The following is a 27305-nucleotide window of genomic DNA, read 5'->3' as shown; positions in this document are numbered from 1 at the left end:
GAGGGTGTTGGTCAAGGCAGAGCCAGAACTTGATGGGACTGGAACGGCTAGCGGAAGTGTGAATGAGCTTTGGCAAGGACCGGATGTTGCCACGAGTCCTGTCTTCGCTTGGCCAATGCCACCTTCAGGATCCGACACGGGATACACCGGAGATGCACTGGTACAGCACCAGTTGCCGGGGGAGCACAAACAGTGCTTGCTTGCTTGTGCTCCTGCCTTGCTTGCGAGCATCTGCTTGGCCGCTATGAGAACAGGATGCTGGAGTGGATAGACTTTTGGTCTGATCCGGCTCCTCTTGTGCTTTTGCTCATCCCTTCCACACACACCCCACGCCAAGTTAGTGGTAGTTGGGGTGGGGAATATCTGCTGTCCACATCTTCAACCAAAGTTGGAAGGCTTAAGAGAGGAGGCTCATCACTAGGCAGACAAGAGCTTATGGGTAAACGGAGGAGTCGCACGAGGGGATGGTACGGCTCAGAACCACATCGGGGTGAAGAAAACAGAGGAAAAGCGGCGGGGTGTGACTGCAAGAACCTAAGAGAAAAGGGTGCCAGCCCAGGGTGGTGTGGTGGGTGCTATTTGGCAGAAGAGAGTGCAATGGAAAGGGGTGTTGCTGCCCGGATGAAAAGCGAATGCCACATTTTCCAAGGCTACAGCTCAGGTGTGCAGCCCGGCTCCCCACCCCCCCAATATCTCCAAGTATCCCTGGGATGATCTGCTGCTGCTCCAGTCCGTTCATCCTTTGCTTCCCTAGGCAAAGCCGCCGCCGCCGCTCCTATCTTCACCGGAAAGGAACAGTATGGAGCGTGTCACACGGCAGTATCTATATATATATGTATATATACTGTATATGCATCGTGCCGGCCAAGATCAGCTTCGGGGAGGCGGGCGAACTGGAGGTGGAGTGGGTGGGAGGTTTGGTGGGAGGGGGCGGAACATCTCCATGCCCTCCGCTTGTCTCGGGGTCTCCTCGGGAGCCCATCTACGGGTGCGCGTCGTCGGGGCTGCTGGGCTCGATTCCAGCTCTTGCCACCCCGATCCGGCAAGCCCCGCTCCCTCGCGAAGGTTACCAGCTGTGCTCTTGAAAGAGGCTGCACACCCCCCTCCTCCCGCCTCGCCCTCCACACACCCCAGACCTCCGCCCCCGCCCGCCCCACAACATCCTCCCCGCCCGTCACAGTTTGGCTCCGTATTGATCGGCGCTGCCTGGCCGCGCTTCCCCTGCAATTCCAGGTAGTAAATCAGTGCCAGGCGGCCCAACCTCCCGGCGTCGCCATTGGGTGCCCGGCTCCGCTCGGGCCGCACTGATTGGCCGCCTGCCGGGCACAAGGCTTTACATAAAGAGGCGCTCGCGCTCCGCTGGACTTGCCCAAGCGCGAGAAGGGGCGGAGGAGCTCCACGCCGGGAGCCAGGGAGACGCGCCAGCAGCAGCAGCAGCGGAGGCGCCAGGGAGCGGGCAAGCAGCACCACCAGCTGCGGACATTGGGGCAGCTCGCCCGCCCGCCCGCCCGCCCGGGATGCTCCGTGGCCAGCTGGGCGGCATGGCTCTGCCACGGGCCCCCGCCGCCTGCCCGGTGAGTAGAGCTGGCCGCGACCCGGCCGACGGGGCGAAGTTTCCCAAAGAGCCGGAGAAGAAAAGTTGGGCGCTTGCGAGTGAGCCGGAGAGGCGGGAAGGGCGCGCTTGCGCCCCGCTTCCCCGGACGCCAAGCGGCGCCAGCGAGCCGGGCGGGCGGAATTGGGGACTGAGGGTGGGAGTCGGAGCAGAGCAATGGGAGCCCGGAAAGCTGTGGAAGTGGAGTGGAAGGGGTGGCCCAGAGAGGTGGGGGTCTAACTAAGGGAAGAGGTTCTTGGCTTTGAGGAGGGCTAAAGTGGGGTTGGGGCAGCCTTCCCGTTCAGGTTAGCTTCAGCTCTTGCCTAAGGAAGGACTTTGCCTCTCTGGTTGCCGCGCCCCCCGACAGCAAGCAGGGAACAGGCATCCCAAGGGTGCCAAGGTCTGCTTGCTGTTAAGGTGACTGCTTTTGTCTCCACACTGCACCGGCGGCAGCTGCTGGCAGTGCCCCAGCTTGGGGCTGGCAGGCCACCCTGCAGTGTGGTACAGGGGAAACAAGGGGGGCAACTCTGAAGAACAACTCCCTAGGCACTAGGTGGGAGGCAGGGAGAGGTATCTGTGGCTGCTTTCCGAAAACCCTGAGGGTGATCCCTGTCGCTTTTGCAGGGAAGGTTTGCAGCATTAATGCAGGCTGTGGGCTAGTATTTAGTGGGCTCAAGGAAGACAGCAGTGCAGCCCAGGACAGGAACATTTTTCTTCTTGTTCTCAGCAGCGGTTCCAGAAAAATAGAATTTGAAGGAAAATCAGCCCTGAAAGACTTGAGCAGGACCTGAACTCTAATGTGGTGATGATGCCACACATTAGTCTCGCTGGATTTGTTTGTGCTCAGATTGCTTGAACTAGTAGCACTTTGGAAGATAACATGGTGGCTTGGGCCGGTGTGTGTGTGGGGGGGGGGAGACAGAGGAGGTGTCTCGTGATGTTTCCAGGCTATTTTGATGCTACCACAATTGATTGGCTGTTCAGTTGTGATGTCACCGAGGAAAATGTGGGAATGCATTTGGATAATGACATTGTGAGCTAGTGATGTCACTAGTCCACAGTAGCGCAGGCAGTGTTATCTCACTGCGAGGTTGCTGGAGGGCCATGCTTTATAACAGAGATGGCGGTGCCACGGGGGGCTATGAAGTCATTTAGGATAAATAGCAGGAACTGTGTACAACGGCAGCTGCTTGGTGGTGCAGAGCAACAATACAATTAAATTTTTGCTTCTGTTGCATCCTCTATCTGGATGTCCAGGATTCGCCAAAGAACCTGCCTTGGCCTTGTCGCGAATGGGACAGAGCTCCTCCTCTCTCCATGACAGGAAATAAAGCAGTGCCTTCACTTGGGAATTATCAAATGCCCATGCTAGCATGTCATGCAGAGTCTGCTGTCTTCCCCCAGCATGCAGAGGCCCTGCTGTGTCACTAGCAGGACCAGCTACCTTCCTGTAAGCCTCTAGTGCCATCTGCTCCTTGGGCAGGGTCTGCTGAGTTAAGTGTATCTCCGTCCATTTGTGTAAATGGGTACAAATGGCAGTGTAATCAACCACACCCTGTAGGAGCATGCAAGACATGGAACTCCGCAGCTGCTTCCATGGCCTGAGAGGTGCTTTCTCCTTTGCCCGGTGGAGAACCAGCACTGCTCATTTTGGAAACTTTTCACCTCCTTGGTGCCATATCACCACCTTAACGTCAGAGTGTTACAAGCACTGGAGTTGGACAGGCAACACAGAATGCAGAGAAAGGATTCTGCCTATGACCACAGCAAGCTGTCCAGGGCAAATTTGCTGCAGTGCGGGCACTGAGTGGGCATTCTTGTACACATTGCATCCTTTACTCAAGAGCTGGCCCGTTTAGTGGAACAGAAAATGGTGGTGTGCAGGGCACAAAGTCATGGAGAGGACTTCCATCAATGTCCACATTCAGAACAAGATGGCGACCAACTGCTATTTTTTTCCCCCTTCCCCAGCTGCCAAGGGCATCTCTAAAAGCAAATCTATACCATGGATCCCCCTAGCAGGCGACTGCCAAGATGCCTGACCCCAGTTCTGAGCCCAAGCTTGGTCCAAGGACAGACTGGACCCGGGGCCTGGATGTATGACTTCTTACCTAGTCTCTACTGTCTCCATTCTCAGAGCTGCCCATAAGAGACAAGGGAAGGGATTATTAAACAACCCAGCAATGAGCAGGCAAAGGCCCGGCTCTCCTTCTTTGCTTGTGCACAATTTCCTCCCTTGTTCAGAGTGAAGACCGTCTCCCTGGTCTTTGGGAGGGTCCCTTTTTCCTGCCCAGGTGCCTGATACTCATATAGTATTCTGCTGCCTTTCCCTGCACCATCCTACATTTAATGCCATGGGCACATCACACTTGGTGGGGCTGGACTCTTGCTGCATCCAAAACAAGAGACTAGCATCCTGAGAATAGAAGCAGCCATCAGCCGCTCTGGGGCTTGATCATTCATTTTTGTCTCCCGCCACCAATTCAGTTCCCTTTTGGATGCTCTCCAGGCTCCAAGAAGAAGGTGTTAATCACTTAATCAAGCGAAGGGATCAGACAAAATCTTCTCTCATCACACAATTCATGCCTGGTAAAGACTTTCACATAGGAATTTCTGGGGGAATGTGTGGTCATTGTGCATCTGGGAGTTTTCTTTGCTGTGTGCATGTCCTGGGAAGTTGTGGTTTGCTAGTGTGAATACATACTGTAGTTGTGGGGCTGGGGAGTAGAGACTTCCAGTGCTGTAGTTCAGTGACAGAGAATCTGCTTTGCATACAGAAAATCCTAGCTTCAATTCATGGCATCTTCAGATAGAGCTGAGAGAGACTCCTGTCTGAAATTCTGGAGAGAACCTTCCGTTCAGGGTAGAGGATAGGTACCAACATGAAAGCCAGATACCATAGACTAGTGGTCTGGCTAGTATAAGGCAGCTTTCTATGTTCCTGTGTTCCATCATCTACAACTGGGTTGGGGAATCTATGGTCCTCCAGATGTTGTTGAGCTACAACTTACCCTTGTGACCACTGGCCAGTGCTGATGGGAGTCCCAACAACACCCAGAAGGCTCATTCGTCTTGTAAACAGTTGCCTCCCCCACTCCACGTTTCTGTATGGAATACCATCAATGTAAGGGACTCTCTAATTTGTTAAGCAGCTATTAAGCGGTGACGTTATGATGTTACACTTTTAGAGACCAGGTTGTCCAAGCTCCAGTGGGAAAGTCGAGAGCCCCCAGGAGGAGGGGAAAGGGTTACAAAGATCAAGTGTGTGACTGTCTGCTTGACTGCCTTGTGCACAGGTATAAGCGCTCTCTCTGTGTGTAGAGGAAGGCAACTTAATTAATAGCCATTTCCCTAATGATCTATCTTGAGTTCACTGATGTATGGGTTTAATTAGCCCAAACCAAAAGCTGGGAGCCCGATGGTAGAATACACCATCTTTGTCACCAGGTACCTGTTACCATCCTGTTCTAATTTGACAAGAAGTTAATCTGGGCTTGAACTGGGGGGTGGTGCTAGCACCCAGACTGCCAGCTCTATGTGATATATTGCTTGCTGTGGCCCAACACATAGGAGATGTACCCTACTCTCAGTAAGCTCCTGCCAAATCCCCATGCCTGGAGGAATCTACGGTGCTCTTCAGACTATTTCCATGGTGAGTGGATAGAGGCAAGATCCTATCTGAATAACAGGATTGCACATATTGGCTCCTATCATGTTGCACCACCATGACTGTGAGCAGGCACCCATTGAAGTTTGATCTGAGAGAGACTTTTAAACCAGTGGGGTATTTATTAGATAGCCTTCTGGCTACTTGTATGGCAACTTATTGCCAGCCACGCCATGAATCCCACTGCCCTAAACGTTATCATATAAAAGGCAATGGCCATGCAAGCACCACCTATTCTCCATTCAGGAAATAACACTGAGCATATGGTGAGTGAGGCTAGGTTTTGGAGCTAGCAGGATCTAGCTGGCTCTGGACCAAGAGCTGAATGGATTTGGGATGTGTCTGGTTCTGGCACTATATGCTGCTGCTGGCCTAGGTGAATCTGATGCTTCTAAGGATTCTAGCCCACCCCTATATCATGGGTCCAAGCAGGGAAATTGCTGCAGAAGGTTGGAACCATGCAGATACACTTGCGTAGCCAAGCCACAACAGAGCAACTCAGAGGTGGGTATGGGGAAGTTAACTGCAGATCTGCATGCTGGAGTCTACAACGCAGCCAGGTACTGCCACAGGGGAATGGGGGAGCCCCAAATGGCTAATAGTGGAGCTAACCATGTGTTCTCCATAGGAATGATCAGAAGACATATTACATGTTTTGCTTTGCACTTTGACCACCCTTTTGTGCACACAATCAGGGTGGATGAAGTATCCCCGAGAGGCTTTAAAGGCAGTATTGATCCTGGCCATTGGCTGCATTTATAAGAATGCTCCAAGCTGGCAGCCCCAGAAAAAGAAGAAGCTGCTTATTAGCGTAAGTTGTCAAGAGTTTCCATATGCACACAATGACAGAATGAAAAAGTGCCTCCCCTGCCAAGCTCCTGGTTACCCTGATTGCATGTACAGATTTGGGAAGGGGTGGCTTTAACCTGTTTTAAGGATTAGCTCCATTAATTATGAAAATGCGCCTTCAAGTGCAGGAGGGTGCTTCTGATCTGAGACGCCTGCTAAACAGTCCCTTGAACTGGGAAAGTGTCCTCTGGCGCAGGACACCGTCTCTGCTCTACCTCTGCCTGTGTCACACATCTGATGGATTATCCTGTAGGAGGAGCCAATACGCAACCTGGATGTGGCTTAACGTTGAGAATTCCCTGCCTCAAGGAGCAGGCTAGATGCTTCTTAATACCTTCCAGCTTTATGATGCTATGAGTCCCTAATTATTGTACAGACGTAGCCAGGGGGCAGGGATTCTTCTAGAACGGAAGTGTGATGTGATCTCACCAAGTCCTTGCACACATCTTTGGATCCCCTAGTGTGTAGTTTTACTGGTGTGCCCATCCTGTACACACTGAAAGGTGCCTTTTCCTTCACTGTATTTATATACTTCTCATAACAAATAGGAGAGCCCATGACCAGCTTTAGATTCAATACAGATGGGTGGGGTATAAATAAATTATTATTATTATTATTATTATTATTATTATTATTATTATTATTATCCTACAGATGTGGTGAAATGAAATAGTATTGTTTGTTTGTTTGTTTGTTTGTTTGCTTGCATATGTGTTATGTACTGAGTTGAATAGGATCCAAAATGCAGCAGTCTGATTGGTCCTAGAACAATAGGATTGAGATTGCAGCAGTCTGACTGGTCCCAGAACAATAGGATTGAGATTGCAGCAGTCTGATTGGTCCGCAGGAGCCACCCAATCCAGCTCCAGGTGGAAGTGAATCCGCACTCCAATTGGCATACAGGAGTATCCCGGAATTAGCCAATCACGGGGGGCCCATTGTGTAAATAGTGTATATAAAGCAAACATTTTGGGGGAACTGCATTCCTCACTACTATGAGCTGAATAAAGAGCATGAAATTCACACTTGACTCCAAGTATATTTCAATATGCATCCCACCTCTCCCCATTTAATCCTCAGAACAACCCTGCGAAGTAGGTTAGGTAGGTTAGGCTGAGAGTAGCTGGCCCAAGGTCACCCAGTGAGTTTAACGGGGCCCCAGTCTTAGTCCAACCCACTAACCACTGAGCCACACTGGCTCACCTTGACACTCCAAACTGAGCCTCCTTGATCAAGGGCAGTATACCTCTGGCTGGTTGTTGGAGGGATTAACCTGCTTACGAGTGTTTCATGGCCTTGGCTGGAAAGAGACCTGAATTAGATGAACCCTTGATCTGATTTAGGAAGGCCATTTATGCTTATGGCTTTAATGAATTTAGATCCATGTAAGGCATTTTCCATTATGAGAAATGTTTGTAGTGTCCCACTGGGAGTTTGGGGGTACTGAAGGCCTTTCCACTTTTGTAGCAATTCTACATTTCTGTCTATTTTGCCCATGCATCATACAGTGTGTTAATTCTCTATGAGTGCTAATTTAATTTCACGGTCACCAGCAAACGTCTGGCTAGCAGGAAGGCTGTGCATATATACATCTTCCTATAGAAGTGACAGAACTCCAGATTGAAGATAAGCACACAAGTACTGTTTCTGCCTGGCACTCAGTTTATAGCTGCTCCCCTCCCCTCCCCTCCCTCCTAGTCCAGTCCAGAGACAGAATCTTCTGTTTCTCTTTGATGCAGTCAAAGGGTAGAGATGGGTCATTCTGCTTGCAGGCACAGGCTAACTCAGGATCTCCCTCTTCCTATCAAAGTCCTGAAGAGGGCAGAGTATCTGTGAGGTCTAATCCACTGTCGTTTTTGTTTGTTTTCTCTTCAACCGTGATGTGGAACTCTGGAGCAAGCCTGGTTTCGCATCCCAATGTGAAATCTGTGTGACAGTTGAATTCACTTTAGGTCAAAAAATCCCCACCCTAGACTTTCTCTCTCTCTCTCTTTTGCATCAACCGTAGTCCCAAAACTTCCTGCTTTGGGCACCAGCCCAAGCCTGCCACAGCTCTCACATTCCAGAGCTCTCCCCCCAGCAAGCCCAGAGGATTAAGAAACACAACTTCATTGCTTTTCCTTATTCCTACTTGCACTGAATGGGGGAGTGCAGGGGATCACTGGCACTTGAGCAATAGGCAGCCAGGCCTAAACCCAAAGACTGGGGCTGTTTGCCTGGATCTGCAATGGCAGGGTGGCTCTCTCCCAACAATAAGGCAGGCTGCATCAGATCGCCTGCCAAATGCAATTATTTGCAGGGTAAGTAGCACTGAAACAGGCAGATTCTCTACAGGCGCATAGTCTGCCATGGATGGAGACCAGGGGAATTTCTGGAGTACTAACACCATCTGAGCCCAGGCTAGAACAAGGCGGGATCCATTCACTTCCATATGCAAATGAGAAGGCCTGAGAGGCTCATCTCCCTTGGGGAGCAGTCACACACATTGAAAACTGTGACCAGAAATATGACTCAGAATATATGCCTGGGGGGAAATTCCCCAGCAGCTGGATGGGTGAGGGCAACAGGACTGACACAGTTTCCTGCTTCTCTCCTTGTAGATGTCAAGGTGGCGGCTGTTATTGTTGTGGAGTTTGGTCCTGGCTTGGCCTGGTGAAGGATCTCAGCGGAGCGAGCCCATGTTCACAGCCATCACGGATCAGATCCTCCCGCCTGACTATGACAGCAATCCGACACAGCTCAATTATGGTGTGGCTGTGACTGATGTGGACCAGGATGGAGACTTTGAGATCGTCGTGGCTGGGTGGGTACCATGGATAATGCTGGGTGCTGTCAGAGGTATGAGAATGGAGGTGGCTGCCAGGAAGGAGGGTGCCATGGTTGGGATGAGCTTTGACATGATGCAGGACTAGGCAGGTTCACATACACATTCACAAGTCTATGCTAGGTATACATGCATCTTTGACATGTGTCTCTGAGGCAGCGGGGCGGGGAGATGGCATGTCTTTCTGGGTTATTGTGGAGATTCTAGGCTGGAGGCAAGTGTAGGCTTGGTGTCGCTTGGTGTCCTCAACCTCCCCAAGGCAGCCTGCCTTTGTTCTAGAGCAGGGGTGAGAAGCCTTTTGGCTCCTTTGGCCAAATTTGATACCAGGTGATTGGATGCTTTAAAGCCCTAAGGTCCTAAGGTTGGGACTTCAAAGCACCATGCACATGCACTCCAGCGGACTTCAACTGGTGGGTGGTAGAGCCAAGTCCTGCTTTATGCAATCATCCAGCAGATTTTGGTTCTAGCCAGCTTTCGCTTTGGCTGAAGCCTGCTTTCCCTTGCCAATGCGCAATTGTGGACACTCTTTTAAGACTCCTGATTTTTGCATTGGCAACTGTGTCTATACTGTGTCTATAAGTGTGTATGGTTTGGCAGAAACAGCCTCACAGGCAAAATCTGAACCCCTGTCCAAGTTTGGTTCATGAGCTGGAGGGTGGGTTCTAGAGGGATGAAAAAGGTGTATATTTCTGCTCTCTAAATTCTTTTTTTTTTAACAAAATTTATTAGCATTTTCATAATATAACACAAACCCAACCCCACACCTACAAATACAAAAACAAATACAAATACACATAATGTCAGGATTCTTCTTCTTATTTATATACCTTACAAAAAAAAATTTCTAGTTCTAAATCTTGACGTTTGACTTCCCCCGCCTATACACCTTCGGTTTTAAATCAATAAACTATTTCCTTAACAACTTTTCTCTATAAAAAAATTTAACTTTACTTAACGAAAAAAAGAAAACATGCTTATCTTAATCTTTTCATTATAACCTAAATCATAACCAAATATTCTTATAGCTAAACTTATTTCTTCTATCCTTTATCATGCTGCTTTTAACTTAAGATTCAATATCTCCTTACTTATTTAAAATAGACTTGTAATTAACAGACTTCACACTCCGATTTCGGATACCATGGCAGACCATTTAAATTATACATTTAATACTTCAACCCACTCCCCCTCTGTCCATTGTCTTTTTCTGTCTTTCTCCAGAACCAAATCTCCAATTGTCTTCCTCTGAGTGTCCACAGATCCAGGCAGCATCCACGACAAACCCCGCATCGAGCCTCAGGGTGCTCATCATCTCCATTCTGGGCTCCTCCGTTTCTTTTTCTTCTTCTTCTTGTAAAAATCTTAATTCCAACTATAAGATTTTATTGTTTTCTATTAAGACAAAGGGAGAACATAACATAAACAACAACATTCACAATATAAAAATACAAAATACAATACATAAACACAACACAAAAACATAATCAAACAATCACAATAAAAAGAAACATATACAACCTTTAAACTAACATTTATCCTCTTACTTTTCTTGTTACTATCTTCTCTATTTTGAGGGACTTCCCCCATTCCCTCCACTGTCTTCAAAATCATATATATCTTCAAGGTAGCTTTGTATCTTGTTCTATTCACATTAACTCAATTTTTAATACACTTTACTTTGCTTAATCATATCTTAACTTTAACACCAAATCTTAACACAATTCCTAACAATTAAATTTTTCACACAAAAATATCTTACCAACAATTTATCTAACATATATCTACTAAAGCCGCTATTCTATTTAATTCTGCTCAAATATTCAATTTTACTGTTTTGACTAAATAATCCTTAAATTTCTTCCAATCCCTTGACACCTTCTCCTCCCTCTGGTCCCGGATTCTGGCGGTCAGCTCTGCGAGTTTCCATATATTCCATCATCTTCATCTGCCATTCTTCCACCGTTGGTATCTCTTCGCCTTTCCATGTTCTTGCCAATAAGATTCTAGCTGCTGTTGTGGCATACATAAAAAACACTCTATCCTGACTGGGTATCTCTTCATTGGTTATGCTCAGGAGAAATGCCTCTGGTTTCTTACAAAAGGTAACCTTCATTACCTTCTTGAGTTCGTTATAAATCTTATCCCAGAAAGCATTTACCGCTGGGCACAACCACCACATATGAAAAAAGGTACCTTTCGCATGTTTACATTTCCAACATACATCTGACATTTTGGTATTCATCCTGGCTATCTTAACTGGTGTCAAATACCATCTATAAACCATTTTCATTATGTTTTCTCTTAAACTATGACAAGCAGTAAATTTAATACCTTTTTGCCACAATCCCTCCCAGTCATCCATCATAATATTGTGTCCTATATCTTTCGCCCAATTTATCATTGACGATTTAACCAATTCATCTTTCGTATGCCACTCTAGCAAAAGATTATACATTTTGGAAAGGTTTTTAAAGTTCGATTCTATCAGTTCTGTTTCCAGTTTTGATTTTTCTACTTGAAAACCAACTTTTTTGTCCATTTTGAATGTTTCATATACCTGATGATAATGCAGCCAGTCGGGGACCTGACTTTTCACTTGATCGTAGCTTTTTAGCTTAAAAGAGTCCCCTTCCTGCTGCAATATGTCCATATATCTTAACCAGTTTGCAGACATGTTCGGTCTCTTGTAGGCCTTGGCCTCCACTGGAGAGATCCATCTAGGGGTCTTTCTCTCTAACAAGTCTTTATATCTAGACCAAACCTGGTATAAGGATTTTCTAACTATATGAGACTTAAAAGTTCTGTGGATCTTAGCCTTGTCATACCAAAGGTATGCATGCCAACCGAACATATTATCATACCCTTCCAAGTCCAATACATCAACATTCTCTAGTTTAAACCAGTCCTTTAACCAGCAAAAGGCCGCTGCTTCGAAGTAAAGTCTTAAGTCCGGCAGGGCAAAGCCTCCTCTCTCTTTAGAGTCTGTTAAGATCTTAAACTTAATTCTTGGCTTTTTGCCCTGCCATATGAACTTTGATAAGTCCTTTTGCCATTTCTTAAAGCAATCCAGTTTGTCCAAAATTGGTATGGCTTGGAATAAAAACAGCATCCTTGGTAGGACATTCATTTTTATCACGGCAATTCTTCCCATTAACGACAGTTTCAATCTTGTCCATATTTCCATGTCTTTCTTTATTTCCATCCACAGTTTTTCGTAATTGTCCTTATACAGGTTCAAATTCTTGGTTGTGAGGTTGATACCTAGATATTTTACTGTTTTGACAAAATTGAGGCCAGTGCCTTCCTGTATTCTTTGAATTTGTTCTGCACTCATATTTTTTCCTAAAACTTTGGTTTTCTGCTTGTTTAACTTGAAACCAGCTACAAGTCCAAATTGTTCGATTATTCCCAAAGCTCTGGGGACACTGCTTTCCGGTTCTTGCAGGGATAACATCAAATCGTCTGCGAAGGCGCGTAGTTTGTATTCCTTCTCTCCCACACGAATTCCTTTTATCTGTTTGTCCTTTCGTATCATATTTAGGAGGACTTCCAGGACCGTAATGAAAGTAAAGGGGAGATAGGGCACCCTTGTCTTGTTCCCTTTTCAACTTCAAACTCCTCCGATATCACACTGTTTACTATTACTTTAGCTCTTTGCTCTGTATAGATGGCATTAATGCCATTCAAAAAATTTTGACCAACTCCCATCCTTTCCAAATTCTTTTTCATAAATGTCCAAGAGACTTTATCAAATGCTTTCTCTGCGTCAACAAACAATAGTGCCGCATCTGTATTTATGTTCTCTCCAGTTTTTCTAAAATGTCCACAATAATTCTCGTGTTATTACTAATTTGTCTTCCTGGCAAGAAACCTGCTTGGTCTCTATGTATATAGTCTTTCAACACTCTTTTCAGCCTTGTAGCCAATATATTTGCAAAAATTTTATAATCCACATTCAAAAGGGATATTGGGCGATAGTTTTTCATTTGAGTCTTATCAGTATCTGGTTTTGGAATCAGTGTGATAAAGGCTTCCTTCCACGTCTCTGGTGCCCTATCTCCTTCTAGTATCTTGTTGCATACTTCTCTTAGTGGCTGCGATAGCCAGTCTTTCAATGTCTTATAATATTTTGCTGTTAGACCGTCCGGTCCTGGAGCCTTCCCCAATTGCATGTTATTTATTGCATCTTCTATCTCCTGTGTCGTTATTGGGTGGTTGAGAGTAACTAGTTTTTCCTCTGGGACCTTTTGCAATCCATTCTTTTCCAGAAATCGGTCAATTTCTGCTTCATCTATCTTCTCCTCCTTGTACAGTTGCTTGTAAAATCTTTGAAAACACCATCTGATTTCCTCAGGTTTCTCCACGTTTTTTCCGTTTACTACCAAGGTATTGATGACATTTGCCTTTTGTCTTTTCTTCAATTGCCAAGCTAGTAATTTTCCACATTTATTAGCCGATTCAAATGTTCTTTGCTTCATCATTTTCACTTTCCATTCGATGTCCTGATTCATTATATTAGCATATTGGGATTGCAAGTATTTAATTTCTTTTTGGATTTTGACACATCTGGGATGTCCCCTTAATTCTTTTTCCTTTTCTTTGATTGATTTCAACAATCTCTCCATCTCTGCATTTTGTTGTCTCTTCTTTTTTGCTTTTTCACTAATGAGAAATCCTCTCATTACAGCTTTACTTGCATCCCAAGCAATTCTTTTCTCCACTTCGGAGCTCCAATTTATCTGAAAATATTCTTTCATCTTTTTCGCCGCTCTTTCCACTAGCTTGGTGTCTCTCATCAAAGCGTCATCCATTCTCCATCTAAAAGAGTCCTTGGAAATCATTTTTAAATTTAACTGTACAGGGTTATGGTCTGAAAGAGTTTTAGGGCCAATTTCTGCCTTTTGTATTTTTGGAGCCAATTCATTCGAAATCCAAATATAATCTATCCTCGACCATGACTGCTGAGGTTCGCTGAAGTATGTTGCCTCTGTATCTGTGGGATTTTTTAATCTCCAAGAGTCCACCAAATTCAGATTATCCACCATTTCAAAAAAAGTCTTTGGGAGTTTCCCATCGTTCGTTAATTTAGTTCTTTGAGATCTGTCCATTAATGTGGAAACTGCACCATTAAAATCTCCAAGGCAAACTAATTTATAATCCAAATAATCCAACAGCAAATCATGTATTTTCTTATAAAAAATTGACTTTCCATCATTTGGTGCATAAAGTCCCAGGATCAAGAATTTTTCGCCTTGTATGTTAATTTCAATTGCGATGTATCTCCCTTCTTCATCTTTAAAAAGCTGTCTTGGGCTATATTTCTCCTTTGCGTATATCACTACTCCTCTCTTCTTGGCCTTATCCGATGATATAAACTCTTGGCCTAATTTTTTGTTCTGTAGTAATCTTCTGTGACGTCGGGCTATGTGGGTTTCCTGTAAGCATATTATATCCAAATTCTTCTTTTCTATGCTGTAGAACACTCTGCGTCTCTTTGGTCTCTGATTCAATCCCCGGACATTCCATGTCATTAACTTGAGCGCCATTTTCCTTTCTCTAGTCTTCTCCTCCAGTTGCTTCTCCTTTCTTGTCTTCCTCTGGATCCTTGCCTGGGCTGGGTAGGCTTGGTGGTGGTCCCGGCGGTGGTGGAAATACCTCTGGAAACCTGTAGAATTGTGCTGGGTCGAGTGGTGTGCCTTTAAATTGTTCCAGGTGCTTGTCCAAAAACTTCTGCTTCTCCGCCAGGGACCTTATTCTTATCTTTTTTCCTTCAAACGTGAATGCCAGGCCTTCTGGAAATTCCCAACTGAAGGGGATTTTCCTTTTTCTAAGCTCAGTTGCCAAATCGTTGTAGGGAACTCTTTTGTCAAGGAAAAATCTGGGGATATCCTTATAAAAAATTACTTTATTCTGCTCAACCACCAGGTTGTTTCTATAATGCAAGTCCAGAAAATAGTCTCTGTCGTGTCGATCGTGTAGCACAATCAAACAGTCACTGACTGTTTTGCTGCTTTTCTTTCCTCTGGAGCCTCTTGGACCAAATCTGAAGGCCTTCACTATGCGCGCTGAGACGTTGATTTCTTCTATCTCCCAAAATCCTGAGAATAACTTCACTATGTAGTCTTTTAGGTCTTCCCCTTCCAGTTCTGGAAGATTTCTTAGGCGGATGTTACCCTCTCTTTGATGTAGTTGCAGAAACGCGAGAGACTCTTCAACAGACCTCTGTCGTGATCCAATACTCTCTATCTGTTCCAAATCTAAATTATCCAATTTTTCCTCCACCTTTTTTATTTTTTCCTTGACCACTTTAATTTCCTCTGAGTCCTTTTTCAAGGTGGTCACCTCTTGCCCAATCCTATTAATCTCTTCTCTGTTCTTCCTTACGTTCTCCTCAATTTGTCCAATGGATTTTTCTAGGGTCTGCGTAGAATTTTTAATGTCAGCTTTTATATCAGCTTGTAATTTTTCTATTGCTGAATTCACTGCTGTATTTCCTGATGAAACTTGATCTTGTGTTTGCTTCAACCCGTCAGTCACGCTTTTCAATCCTGCTGCAATTTCTGCAACACTAACAACTAATTTCTCCATTTGTTCCTGTAGAGTTAGGGAAACAGAGCCTTTTCTTTTTTCAGAGCCAGTTCCTTTAGATCTAGTTTCCATTCCCTGTGGGCTCTGCAGCTGTAATCTCAAGGTCACTCCAGTTTCTGTAGTAACAATCTCAGACATTCACAGCAGAAGGCCAACAGTCCCAAAAGTAAACACCAGGTGGCCAGCAGCTCAGTCCTGAGAACAAAGAGGCTGCTGAGCCAGGAGCCCACACCAGTCCCGAAAATCCAACTTTTAGGCAAAGGGTTTTAATTTTCCAAAATATAAGTTCCTTAAAGCCAAGAAGGGCCCATTTTCATGTAGCCCAAGTCAGTCACAGTTCCTAACTTGCAGTGTTACCACCAAAGTCCACAAAGTAACTTGTATCTGGTTACAAAAAAGTCAGAATGTCTCCACTGGTAAACAGTCACTGAAACACCAACAAAGGAAAAAAAATGGCAACGATGTATCACAGCCCGCTACTGACCCGGAATCCTAATCCAGAGGGTGAGGGGCATCTTCTTTTGCCATATCAACTGTTTTTAAGTCTTTAAACATCCTTTAAACAACTTTTAATCAACTTTTAAAAAGTTCGCAAAACTTTTCCGTTAGTCGCGGCTTTGATCTTTTAGCGCTACCAAGCTCGCGCAAACAGTTTAAAGGGAACAGGCTTCCTTTTGCAGTTCCTCTGCAAGCAGTGCTCTTAAAACTTGTAAAAATAATCCAATTCTTTAACTTACAGAGTTTCTTTGGAAGTTTCTATGCAGGAAGTGCCGGGTGCTCGAGTCTGGCGGGATCGCTGCTTTGATCCTCCGCAGGCAGACGCTTCTTCAGTCCCGTGCCGGCGCTCCGCTCGCCCGATTTTCCCCCTTACGAGGGTCAATCGGGAACGGAGACGGCACGTCTGGGACCCACGAAGCTCAGGTCCACGGGACGCTCTTCCCGTGGCTTTAAGGGACCCGTGGCGCAGGCACAGAAGTCCCTAAAGCCTGGCGGAGGACGGAGCCGTCGGACTCCCGTCCGCCATTGACCGGCACCTAACCGGAAGTCCGTAAAAATCTTAATTCCATGTCCCTTGCCCCCGAGCTGCCACCTCGGAGTCTGGATATTGTAAATTTTCCCGTTTCAGGTTCCTTTTCCCGGATTTGCCCAGCCATTTCAGACCATCCTTCAAGCACCCCTCCCAGCTCTTTGCCAAGGCTTGATTCCATTGTGTAAAACTTTTGAAAAGCCTCCTCTGTGGAAAGTAAATCCTTCTTATGAATAATTCCACTCAAAACTTGTAATTTCCGATTAAGCAATTCCATCTGCAAGACAGTGAGCATTTCCTCATCCTTTAAACTAGAGTTCGATACCAGTGCGAGCACAAAGTCCAGCATTTTAGGAGAGAGGGTGAGTATCAGATTTCAGTTCCTGTCTCTTCCTTCCTTTGTTTCAATTTTTTCCCACGACAAACCAAGTCGCCGCCATTTCTCCGAAGCCGGAGTATAAAGACCAAAACTTCAAGTGGAGATATTTTTTCCCCAGTTAACCCCCGAAGGGAAATCTCAACAGACTCAGTTTTCAATTTCCAAGTACTTTCTATTGATTGTTGTAGCAGCAGTCACTTAAAGAGTTAATTTCTTTCACCACCCGAAGGGAGGGAGGCGGGCTGCCTTTCTTCTTTCCCCCAGATCGTTCCAGGAATACAAAGAGTCAATCAATTACTCACAGCCTCTGGGTTCTTATCAGCTCCTTGAAAACAGGTAGAACTTAGACGCTCATCACAGGCTTTGTCGCCGCATTTACATCCCGGTTGGGGCATGTCCCCTATAGCCCGGCTCCGTCGTCCCTTCACCCCCACTCCCCCTTTACAGGGGGAGCGAGGGAAGGGTTCGGAGCCACAACGGGCACAGCCGGGGAGCCCAGGGTGCGGGACGCTCTTCCCGCACCCCAACCGGAGCCCCGCTATGCGGCTGCAGGGCTCCTGACCCCCGGGATGAACTGGGTGCTTCGCAGCCGAAGCATCCCACGACCACCCATAATGGCGTCAGCCGCCGGAAGTGTCTGCTCTCTAAATTCTGATGTTCAACATGCTGGGGTCAGGCTGTAGCACCTGAAATAAACCTGAAGTAATAACACCGCAAAGGTACGGATGGAGGCCTGAACGTGCATCTGCAGTAAAGCTTTCCTTTAGCAGCTGTCTTCCCAAGTCGTTTCTCTGACAAACTGTTTCTGCCTGCAGCTGCCTTAGAGCCCCCCTTGCCAGCTGGCCACCCGGGAGTCATGACCTGGTGGATGGGCACTGGAGGGGGACTGCCCCTTTATACTTGGCCACCACTTATATAACTTGTCCGGCCCATAAAACATTCTCTGAATTGCACTGAGCTGAGGGAAAGAGCATATATCTGCCGGATAACTTTTATGCCTGGCGTTTCCTGGATCGTATTCACCTCTTCGGCTGAGTTCACTTTCCCAAGAAATCTCATTTCTTCGTAGCCTCCGTCTCTCGCTGAAACCCTTGAATTCCTCCTTAGGTGTTGCTCTGCCCTGCCCATCCTTAATGCAGCAGCAAGGCAAAGTAATAACACGGCTTGTAAAGGCTTGGGATATTGGGTCCCAGAATTTTCTCTTGGGCTGCTACGCTCCTCAGCTGTCCAAAGCCACGCCACGTGTTTTATGGCCACCCATGTCCCCTGCCTCCTCACCCCACCTTGCTCCATGTATGTACATTCTGCATTTGCCTCTGTGGAACAGAGCAACCCCCCCCCCAAGCTCCCCCAGTCCAGAATGCTTTCATTCTCTTTGTGCCGCGTGAACACAAAAAGAAGCACAATTTCTTTTGCAGTAACGAGTTTAGCTGAGGGGTTGGCTCCTTTACTTTGTGATACAGGGCCCAACTTGTTTTCCAGGCAGCGTTATATAAAGTAGATGCACGTCCTTCCATTCAGAAGGATCCTGGGCTCTCGTTCTTTGACATTACAAACAAGTGAGTCATGCAACAAAATGTTGCAACGTGGAGTTCAGGATTCCAGGCACTCATTCCGTTCCATTTTCCTACCCCCAAAGTCTGCCCCTCTTCTATTTTTGCATTCCTCCTTATACCACCTCCATGTGTGTGTTTGGTGCCATATTCGCTGTGGATCAAAAATAAAAGCTATATCTCATTTGCCCTAATACCCAATGCCCCACATCACCCGTGTTAATGCTGAACTGCTGTGGTGTGTGCCTTAACCTGGTCATCCACTCAAAGGCGAGGCAAGCCCTCTCTTTTCACCAAGTCCTCTTGCCCAGCTCCAAGGTCAGCAGCCTTTGACACAGCCTATGCAGATGAGCTGACTTCATGCCCACTTAGCCGGCTCCTTTCCTCCAAGTGGATAGCCCTTCTTTTCCAGAGTGTGGTCATCCACATAGCAGCACACTTCCTGACTGCAGAAGTTACCCTCGCCTTGTCAGCATTATCAGGCCAGAGTTTCCACCTCATTCTTTATGATGTGGCTGCCATCTTGTAATTTACTTACTTGTTTACTTACTTGCAGTATTTCTATACTGCCCAGTAACAAAAGTCCCTTGGCTGGTTTGCACTAAAACAAGACAATAATATGTGAAAATATAATAACAGGGAAGTATAAAACCAAAAACAGACTAAACCTAGCAGCAGAATAAATCCAGATTTAAAACCAGCAGTGGAGAACAACAACAGTGGAAAAGATCTTAAAAGCGCTAAGAAATTTAAGATAGAACTTTTAAGATAGGGAAGCCTAGGAAAATGAAAAGGGGTTCACCAGGCACAAAAAAGACCACAGCAGAGGCAAGAGGTTTTAGGGAAGGCATTCCAAAACAAAGATGCCCCACTAAAAGGACTCTTTCTCGCTCTCTGGTTGCTACCCACCAAACCTCATTCAGTAGGAGTACTAGAGAGAGGCCCCAGAAACTGACCATAGATAGTGTTTGGCTGTGCATATGTGAGACGAGGCGATACTCCACGTGTCCTTACCCCAAGCCATTTAGGTTTGGACTTTTGACTTGGAACCCAAACTACCTTACCCTGTCCCTAGTCTTTAGGGTTGAGTATCTGACAGCAGGAAAAAGCAATGTCAAAAAATGGTTTGTACCTAAGGAAAAGCAAAGGTTCCCTTGCTGTGACTAGGCACTCTGGCCAGTGGCATCTCACCTGGACTCAGCAGCTGCTGGCATTCTCTTGGAGGGAGGGACAAGCCTTTCCTCTCCAGGTTCTCTCTTGCTGTGCTGACAGGCCTCGGTGTGCACCAATTGACATTGTGTTAATTGGCTGCAGAGCGAGGAAGTGCCCCAGCTCATTATTGGCATACGTGGCTTGCAAAGGTGCACAGCAGTGAGCAAGGCATTCAGCTGTGCGTATCCCCACTCTTCCTAGTTCCAATTGGCGGGGATGGGGAGCAGAGTTGAAGCTTGGCCAGCTGCTTGAAGAGCCAGCCATCCGGCCCATGTCACATTGCCCTGATAAGGATCCAACAGTTTTGCATCTGGAGGGAGCAAACATCAAGGGAGGTTTCCATGCAAACATAATAAAGACTGTGTGTGCATATGCATGTGCAGATCCAGGGGTGCATCCTTGAGAGGACAGCCCCCTGCCCCATGAACCATACTGCAATAGCAGCAGGATTTCAGCTGTATCCCAAGGATCCCCTTAATCTGCTAGCCAAATAAGTTACAGTCCTCAGCAATGGAAGTGTCAGGCAATACACAGATTGCCCTGATTGGACAGTCCCTTGGAGACCTCTGAACATGATCCTTATGGTCCCTTCCAACTCTACGTTTCTATGATTCTATATTCTAGACTGTCATGAAACCCTGTAGGAAAGAAACCTTTGAGGAACTGCAAGCCACAATACTTTTAACACTGTGAGACAGAAACCCCACTTCTTAAAGTTGAAGTAAAGGGAAATGTCTGCATCAACTCGGCAAACTTGCTCATTTACCCGTATTTGTGCTTAACCTGAATCACTCCATCCTTTTTGTCCCATCGTCCCACTGACCTTTCTTCATGGACTTGCATTCCAAACCTGGCATCTCCATCATTCTGTCCTGAACTGTCACCAATTTGTCAATGTTCTTATTAAAGGAGACGCTACTTCTTCAGCGGTGGCTTGAACAGTGCTGAACAGAGCAAGTAGGTTCTGCTTCTTAGACACACTGCTTCTGTGAAGGCAACCCCAAAACAACATTTTGTCTGCTTTTGCCATACTCCTACCAGTAGCTCAAATTTAATTTATGGTCCGCTATAACTCCAGACACTTATCAGCAGTATTACTGCCAACCTAGCCAAGTTTTTCTAAAGTTCAGTTGGGGGTTTTCCCCCTTCAAAATGCTTCCTATTTTCCTCTTTTTTCCTAGCTCACCTATGGCTAGGGTTTTGATTTGCCAAATTCATTTTTAATTTGATTCCTAACTCCTAAAATGTTTGCAGACCTTGCTAGTTTTGTGTCACCTGCAAGATTAATAAGTAGGTTCTCCAGCTTCCTAATAGAAATCAAATAACACCAAATCCAGGTCTGATCTATGTAGAAGAGCTTCAACAATGCATTAAGTGTTCTCTGGGGAGGAATTCCATTATTTCTCCACCCGTCAGATGGTAGCATTTCCCCTTTCATCTTCTGGTTTTGTCATTAGTGCTGGTGCAACTCCAAGAAGCATCCTATAGCAAACAACCCCCTCACATGCCCAGTATCTCCTCCAGCACATGCCAAAGAAGCTATTGCTGTCCAAGATGTGCTCATCCCAGAGACTGGCTGAGTCTTGCTGAAGTGAGACCAGGCTGACCTGGTGAGTCAGTGCAGGTGTTCTCCGATCTCTGTTGCAGGTATCTTCCTTCCTTTGCCAATGGAGTGTCTGCTTCCAAGCTGACCATATGCAGCAACGTCAATTCAGATACCACTTCCACATGATCCATGCCCACATTGTTGATACTTAGAGTCTTAATAGCACAGGTGCTGCTGTTGTGCCTGGATGCGAAATGTTAGCAGTGGGAGGGGGTGTGCTAAGGAGCTGAATGCATCACCTGAAGACAAGTTTGGGCACAAGCAGGTTTGCTGCCGTTGGCTTCACTTTGATCACTGACACGTGCTAGCTCAAGGGTTTACTGCCAGTCCCAGAGTTAAGTGCTCATTTTGGTCTGAAATGGGATTGTGCCCCTACTCCATTGCTAAGGACTCTGTTTCGATGACCCATCCCATCTGCCTTCTGTAGTCTTGACAAGGGCAGTGCTCCAATTTTCCTGGCCTTAGAATGAGGAGTGGGTGGACCAGATGGGAAGGGGGGGGGAAATTAAAACCCTCCCGGGGAGCTTGGCTGCAACCATCCCAGGAAGATGGGGGGGGGGGGAAAGGCAATTATCTGCTTCCCTCCCGTGCCAGGCCATAACCATAAACAGAGACGGGACATTTCATAACCCAATGACTGCTGCTTGTGTAACTTGTTTATCCGAGGCCAGGGTATAGCGCTTGCTGAGTCAGCCCAGGCAGAAAGCCCTAAGCTGGGAGCTGGTGCTCACTCATCTGTGCAAGAGGCACCAGACAACTTTTTAAAAATTGGAAGGGGAAAGGCAACAGAACGTCTTTTCAACTCCTCTTGCTTGCTTCCTAAGGAGATCCTCTCAAAATTCAGGCACCTATGTGGTACAAGTAACTTAGCTGAGAATATTACAAGATTCGGGAGACTTTGAGCATGTTCATACATATCAAAAAGCTACATTTTAAGCTTCATGTACTCCCTTTAATTTTCCGATATCCAAATGCTAATTCCAGCTGAGTTTTATGGGCCCTAGAGAGCAATGAAACGGTATGTAGCAACAGCGCCCAGCCCTGTGCTCCAACTTGCCTGGCATTGGGAACAAGGTGGGAGAACACTTATCTTGATTTGCCATCTTGGATCTCTTAAAGCCTTTAGCACTGGAGTTGGACAAGTTCACCTGGTTAAGCGGCAAAATACTTTTCTCAGCTCTCTTGGGAAAGCCTGTATCAAGGAGAAGTGGTATTGTGCTGCCTTAAAGAGAGACTAGCACAAACATAATTATGTTTGTGCTTTGTTAATGTTTAGTTAATCTATGTATTTATGCTATGTATCTTTGTTATTTTCATGTATTTTTGTAATCTTTATTATTATTATTATTATTATTATTATTATTATTATTATTATTATTTTTCTTTGTAAACTTTGAACTTAAATAAAGTCTATTTTAGCAAAAAAAAAAAGAGAGAGAGAGAGACTAGCGTTAGAACTATGCAAAACCATCTGCAGGCCAAGTTCCTTTCTCATGCCTAGCTATTTCTAATTTGCATTTGCACTTTTTCCTAATGCGTGTCTGGCTCCTGAGAGATGGGAGGAACTATCTTATCCAGTAAAGTTTCTTAGCTGCTCAGATCTAGAGTGCTCTGGATCACAGACTGCCACCTTTCCAGAAAGACCTTCACCACAACCTAGGCAACACTCTGCTTTTCAGTGGGGTGCATGTCCAATTAGGCAAAGGCTATGCCAACCACAAAAATGCCATATAGAAATAAGACTGGAAGAACTCAGAGCAGCTTTCACACGGCATTCATCACGCAAAAGCCTCCTTCCTATTCATGATTACAGATGGGGAGGAGGGGGGATATTGTAGCCAGTCATATGAGGAAAGCTTCATATCATCTGGCTATCATGTACTTATTGAAATCATTGGGAAGCATCTGAATCCATGTTCTGTTTGAGAATGAAGAAATGGAAAGTGTGTGCATTTATAGGAACTCATTGCTTCTGAGATGGCTTCAATGATGGTGTGGTAGATTTCCCAAAGCCAGTTTTTCCTTCTCCCAAGTCTCACAGGTGCTAGCACTTCCAGGTGAATCTGGCCAATATATTGATATGTTCACCTCTGATGCACCTCGGATGCTCAGGATTCAGCCTCCGGTGCAGCTATGGCTCTTTTTATCGATTGCGCTTCGCTATCAGGCCCCAATCCTGATTCCCGTTGGGTGCTGCCGAGCGTTATTTTCTCCAGAGCTTTGTAACATTGTCCTCAAGGTCCCTCCCTCCCTCCCTGACCTCCTTCTCCTCTGCTGTATTAATTTTCTCTCTCTAGACTGTGCATTTTCAGCCTTCGCAAACTCCATGCTAACCACATTAGAGTCACACATCATTAGCTGCCAGATGAAACTGCTCAGGCGTTTCTGCAACTTCGCATTGTGTGATGTTAGCATGGATGGATGTCTGAAAGAATCCGGGTCTCATGGTGGATCTGACTATCGGGGTTCTGAAAAGCTGATTAACTGGACGTTTGGCGTGGGAGGGTGCCATTGGGCCGTAGCCGTCCCGAAGACGGGCAGGTGCTGCATGAAGGCAATACCCTAAGCCTTTGCCATCCCTGTACTAGAAGTGCCAGCTGTTGCCTGCCAGGGGTTTCAAACTAACTCAATGTCATAAGCCGGTTTGGCATTCAAGCTCCAGGTGGGTCATGTTGATCCCCAAACTGACAAGGGGAGTTTCAACCTGAATCTTCTGGGCATCAGATCTCTGATAGATCCTCAGTGCTTACAGATAAGCACCTCCCTGGCTTGCTTTACCAGCTGGTTTTTATTTCCTGGGAAGCCCCAGTACTGCCTTTCTGGATCCCAGAGTCCTTCAATTTGAGTGAAATGAATTAGAAAAAGGAACTCTTCTTCCATAGAGATGGGAGCCCCACAGCTAGAAGCCCACCTCCAAATCCTTATAATTTAATCCTGCAATTGGAAGGCTAACCACCCACCATCTACTGCACGGTGGTCTGAAAATCTTACTGCCCTTTGCACATTTGAACATAGAACTATAGAATTGTACAGTTGGAAGGGATCCCAAGGGTTATGCAATCCAACTGCCTGCAGTGCAGGAATGTCAACTAAAGCATCATGTATCAAACAATCATCTGTCTCACTTGGATACCCTTTTGGGCATATGGCTGGATTATATGAATGTGCAATATATGTTTAAATTAGGTGTGATAGCTCATTCACATACATATTTTTTCTGGGTTGGTGGATTGTTCTTATTGTTCATGGGTGCTGGTGGTTTTCCCCTTTTCTTTTATTTCCAGTAAAATAAGACCTTTTTGCAGTGCTATCTACCTGACTTGGAACATCCACAGTGCCAGGTTTTACAGCAGGATTATAGTAGATACCGTGCTCTGAAATGGAGCCAGCCATGAACCCCATGTTATGACCTTGGCCTTGCTGTTCTTTTTGTTTGGGGATTCAATGGGATAGTCCCCTTGTTTGCTGCCCTGAACTACAGGGAGGAGAAGAATACAAGTGGAATAAATATAGACATTCTAAAGTCCCTTCCATGTTTGGCTTCAAGCTCCACTCTCTTTGTGACACACCCTTCCCTCCCCCCCCCCCAGGAACAGCAGTGATGAGATGTGTCCTTTGCTGCCTCTCCCTCTAACCCTACAAATTGAGAATGGTGGACTTTGATTTTCTGGAAGAGATCTGGTGGGAAGGGCCACTGCCACCTTGAACCACCTCCCACATCACATTTCCTGCTCTCCATTCCTTCAGGTACAATGGTCCCAACCTGGTGCTGAAGTATGACAAGATACGGGGCCGGCTGGTGAACCTTGCGGTGGATGAACGTAGCTCCCCATATTATGCATTGCGGGATCGCCAAGGCAATGCGATTGGTGTGACAGCATGCGACATTGATGGGGACGGGCGGGAGGAGATCTACTTCCTCAACACCAATAACGCCTTCTCCGGTGAGTGCGAAAGCTGTTCCTTCCTGACATTTGCCTGTTGGCAACCCAATTAGCATATCCAGCTTCTCCTGTGCCCTACAAATTTCCTCACATCCTTGATATCTATCCATCAAGACCCACCTACTTCTCAAGAATCACCTTGATCAGTATTGCATCTTTTATTAAGTTCTTTGCCCATTGCCTAGGGATGCGGGTGGCACTGTGGGTTAAACCACAGAGCCTAGGGCTTGTCGATCAGAAGGTCAGTGGTTTGAATCCCCGCGACAGGGTGAGCTCCCGTTGCTCGGTCCCTGCTCCTGCCAACCTAGCAGTTCGAAAGCACGTCAAAGTGCAAGTAGATCAATTCACCTCTGCTCTGACACACCCATCCCATAACACCCATTAAACACATGGTTCCCACCCATCAGTCCACATTCACTCACTGATGATGAAAACATGATGTTTTCTTCACAAATGATCCTATCATTAACAGTTCCTAGCATTTATCCTGCAAACAGCAGAATGAAAAGGGAATGGGAGTGATCCACAGAGGGGCATGTGGCAGTGGTGGTGATGGCCAGTGGTCACTCTCCTTTCTTGGCTGATGTCCTGGCAGTGCAGGCTCTCCTCCATCACACTGTTGGCTTTGGGGCTCTTCACCTGCCAGCCCCGAGCCACTGACTCCAGTTCCCTGACCTTCACTGGCCACCAGGGTGGGATGTTTCAAGGCTGGAGTTAATTTCCCAGCTGAGTGATTTTGTCGATTCTCTGGCAGCAGCGGGTGGTGGCAGGGGGGAAGGGAGTGGGGTGGGGGGGGAGAGATTTGGCTGCTGACTCAGGGCTTTGCCACATCTCTAGTTGCCAGCAGGGACTGCAGCTCCAGGAGCCCTGGGATCTCTGAGGGACAGGCAAGTATCTCGCTGGGCAAGGAGACATCCTTTGAGACAGCATTGGGATTACACAAGGGAGAAAGTAATGAAACCCCAAAGCATATTCTTTCCCACCCCCACCAGCAATGCTGCAACCTAATGGTAGAGGGTCTAATATTTTCTTTTCTGGGAAGGTGGTTCCCTAATTCCTAGACTGCTGCTAAGAGACCCATTGCTGCTTTAGGAGCAGAGATGGTGTTCAGCATGCTTTTGCAATGCCTAGGTGTGACCAGCCTCAAAATACACACTGTTGGTTCTGTCCCAAGGCCAAGCCCCTTCCTTGGGGCTAGTTAGGAATTGCACCCAAGTCAACAGACGCTTTGCTTGGATGGCTTCACATGTTCGTATCTGGCAGCCTGTGATTTGCTCTATGGCAGTGGTGGCCAAACTTGGCCATCTAGCTGTTTTGGGACTACAATTCCCATCATCCCTGACCACTGGTCCTGTTAGCTAGGGATGATGGGAGTTGTAGTCCAAAAAGCAGCTGGAGGGCCAAGTTTGGCCACCACTGCTCTATGGGGTCCATGCTGGAACTACGCCATTTCTAGTCGGAATATATCTGGAAAAGATAAATGCCCTCCCACCACCACCGCTTTCCCTTTGGTCCAAAGCACTGCTTGGGGTCTCCGGAAATCTGCCTAGAAAAGCAATCACTTCCCCATCGCATCCTTCCCGAGTAGGGCTGGGCCCCTCACCTGCAGCATCGACCTGCTCTTGGCCCCACTTATCAGTCTTCCTGACACACCTAATTACTGCTTTGCAGCTGCCAAAGGCTCCCTAAATCAGCCATTCGCATTACTCCTGGCATCAGGGCCTGGCCACTGCCTGCCATTGATTTTCCCCTTTCCCTTTATGATGAACATGGCTCCGCGCTGCTCTGGCACATTTTACCTTAATGAGTTTATTCTTTTGGGCCTCCCTTACCAGCCCTTAAGCTTTGCTGGGGTTGCTGCATTCATTGTCGCGCAGTCCTGATCACAACCCTGCAGTACCAGCGAGCAATTAGGCGTTGGGCGAGGCTGGCAGAATAGGGGGAGCCCCCAAAAGGCAGATGACCAGGAACAGGCATCTATGGGCAGAGGGAATGTGAGACAGCCATGAGGGTTCAATCTAGATCAGGATTTGGGGGTGCATTCACCACTTGCAAAGATCTGCAT

The 27305-nt window shown here is 46.5% G+C and overlaps 1 protein-coding gene across 2 annotated transcripts in view; it reads left to right on the top strand.

Annotated features, from left to right (window-relative positions):
- Positions 1-1509: 1509 nt before the first annotated feature.
- Positions 1510-27305, top strand: part of CRTAC1 (cartilage acidic protein 1) — a 44491-nt gene continuing 18695 nt past the window's right edge. For both annotated transcript variants that reach the window (XM_033149897.1, XM_033149898.1), the window contains exons 1-3: positions 1510-1574; positions 8708-8910; positions 25044-25240. In XM_033149897.1, the coding sequence (XP_033005788.1) occupies positions 1518-1574; positions 8708-8910; positions 25044-25240 (457 nt within the window). In that variant the 5' untranslated portion in view covers positions 1510-1517. The remainder of the gene's footprint in view (positions 1575-8707; positions 8911-25043; positions 25241-27305) is intronic.

This window comes from Lacerta agilis, chromosome 5 (assembly GCF_009819535.1).
Source record: "Lacerta agilis isolate rLacAgi1 chromosome 5, rLacAgi1.pri, whole genome shotgun sequence".
Taxonomy (NCBI): Eukaryota; Metazoa; Chordata; class Lepidosauria; order Squamata; family Lacertidae; genus Lacerta; species Lacerta agilis.
This window is presented reverse-complemented; position numbering and strand designations above follow the sequence as displayed.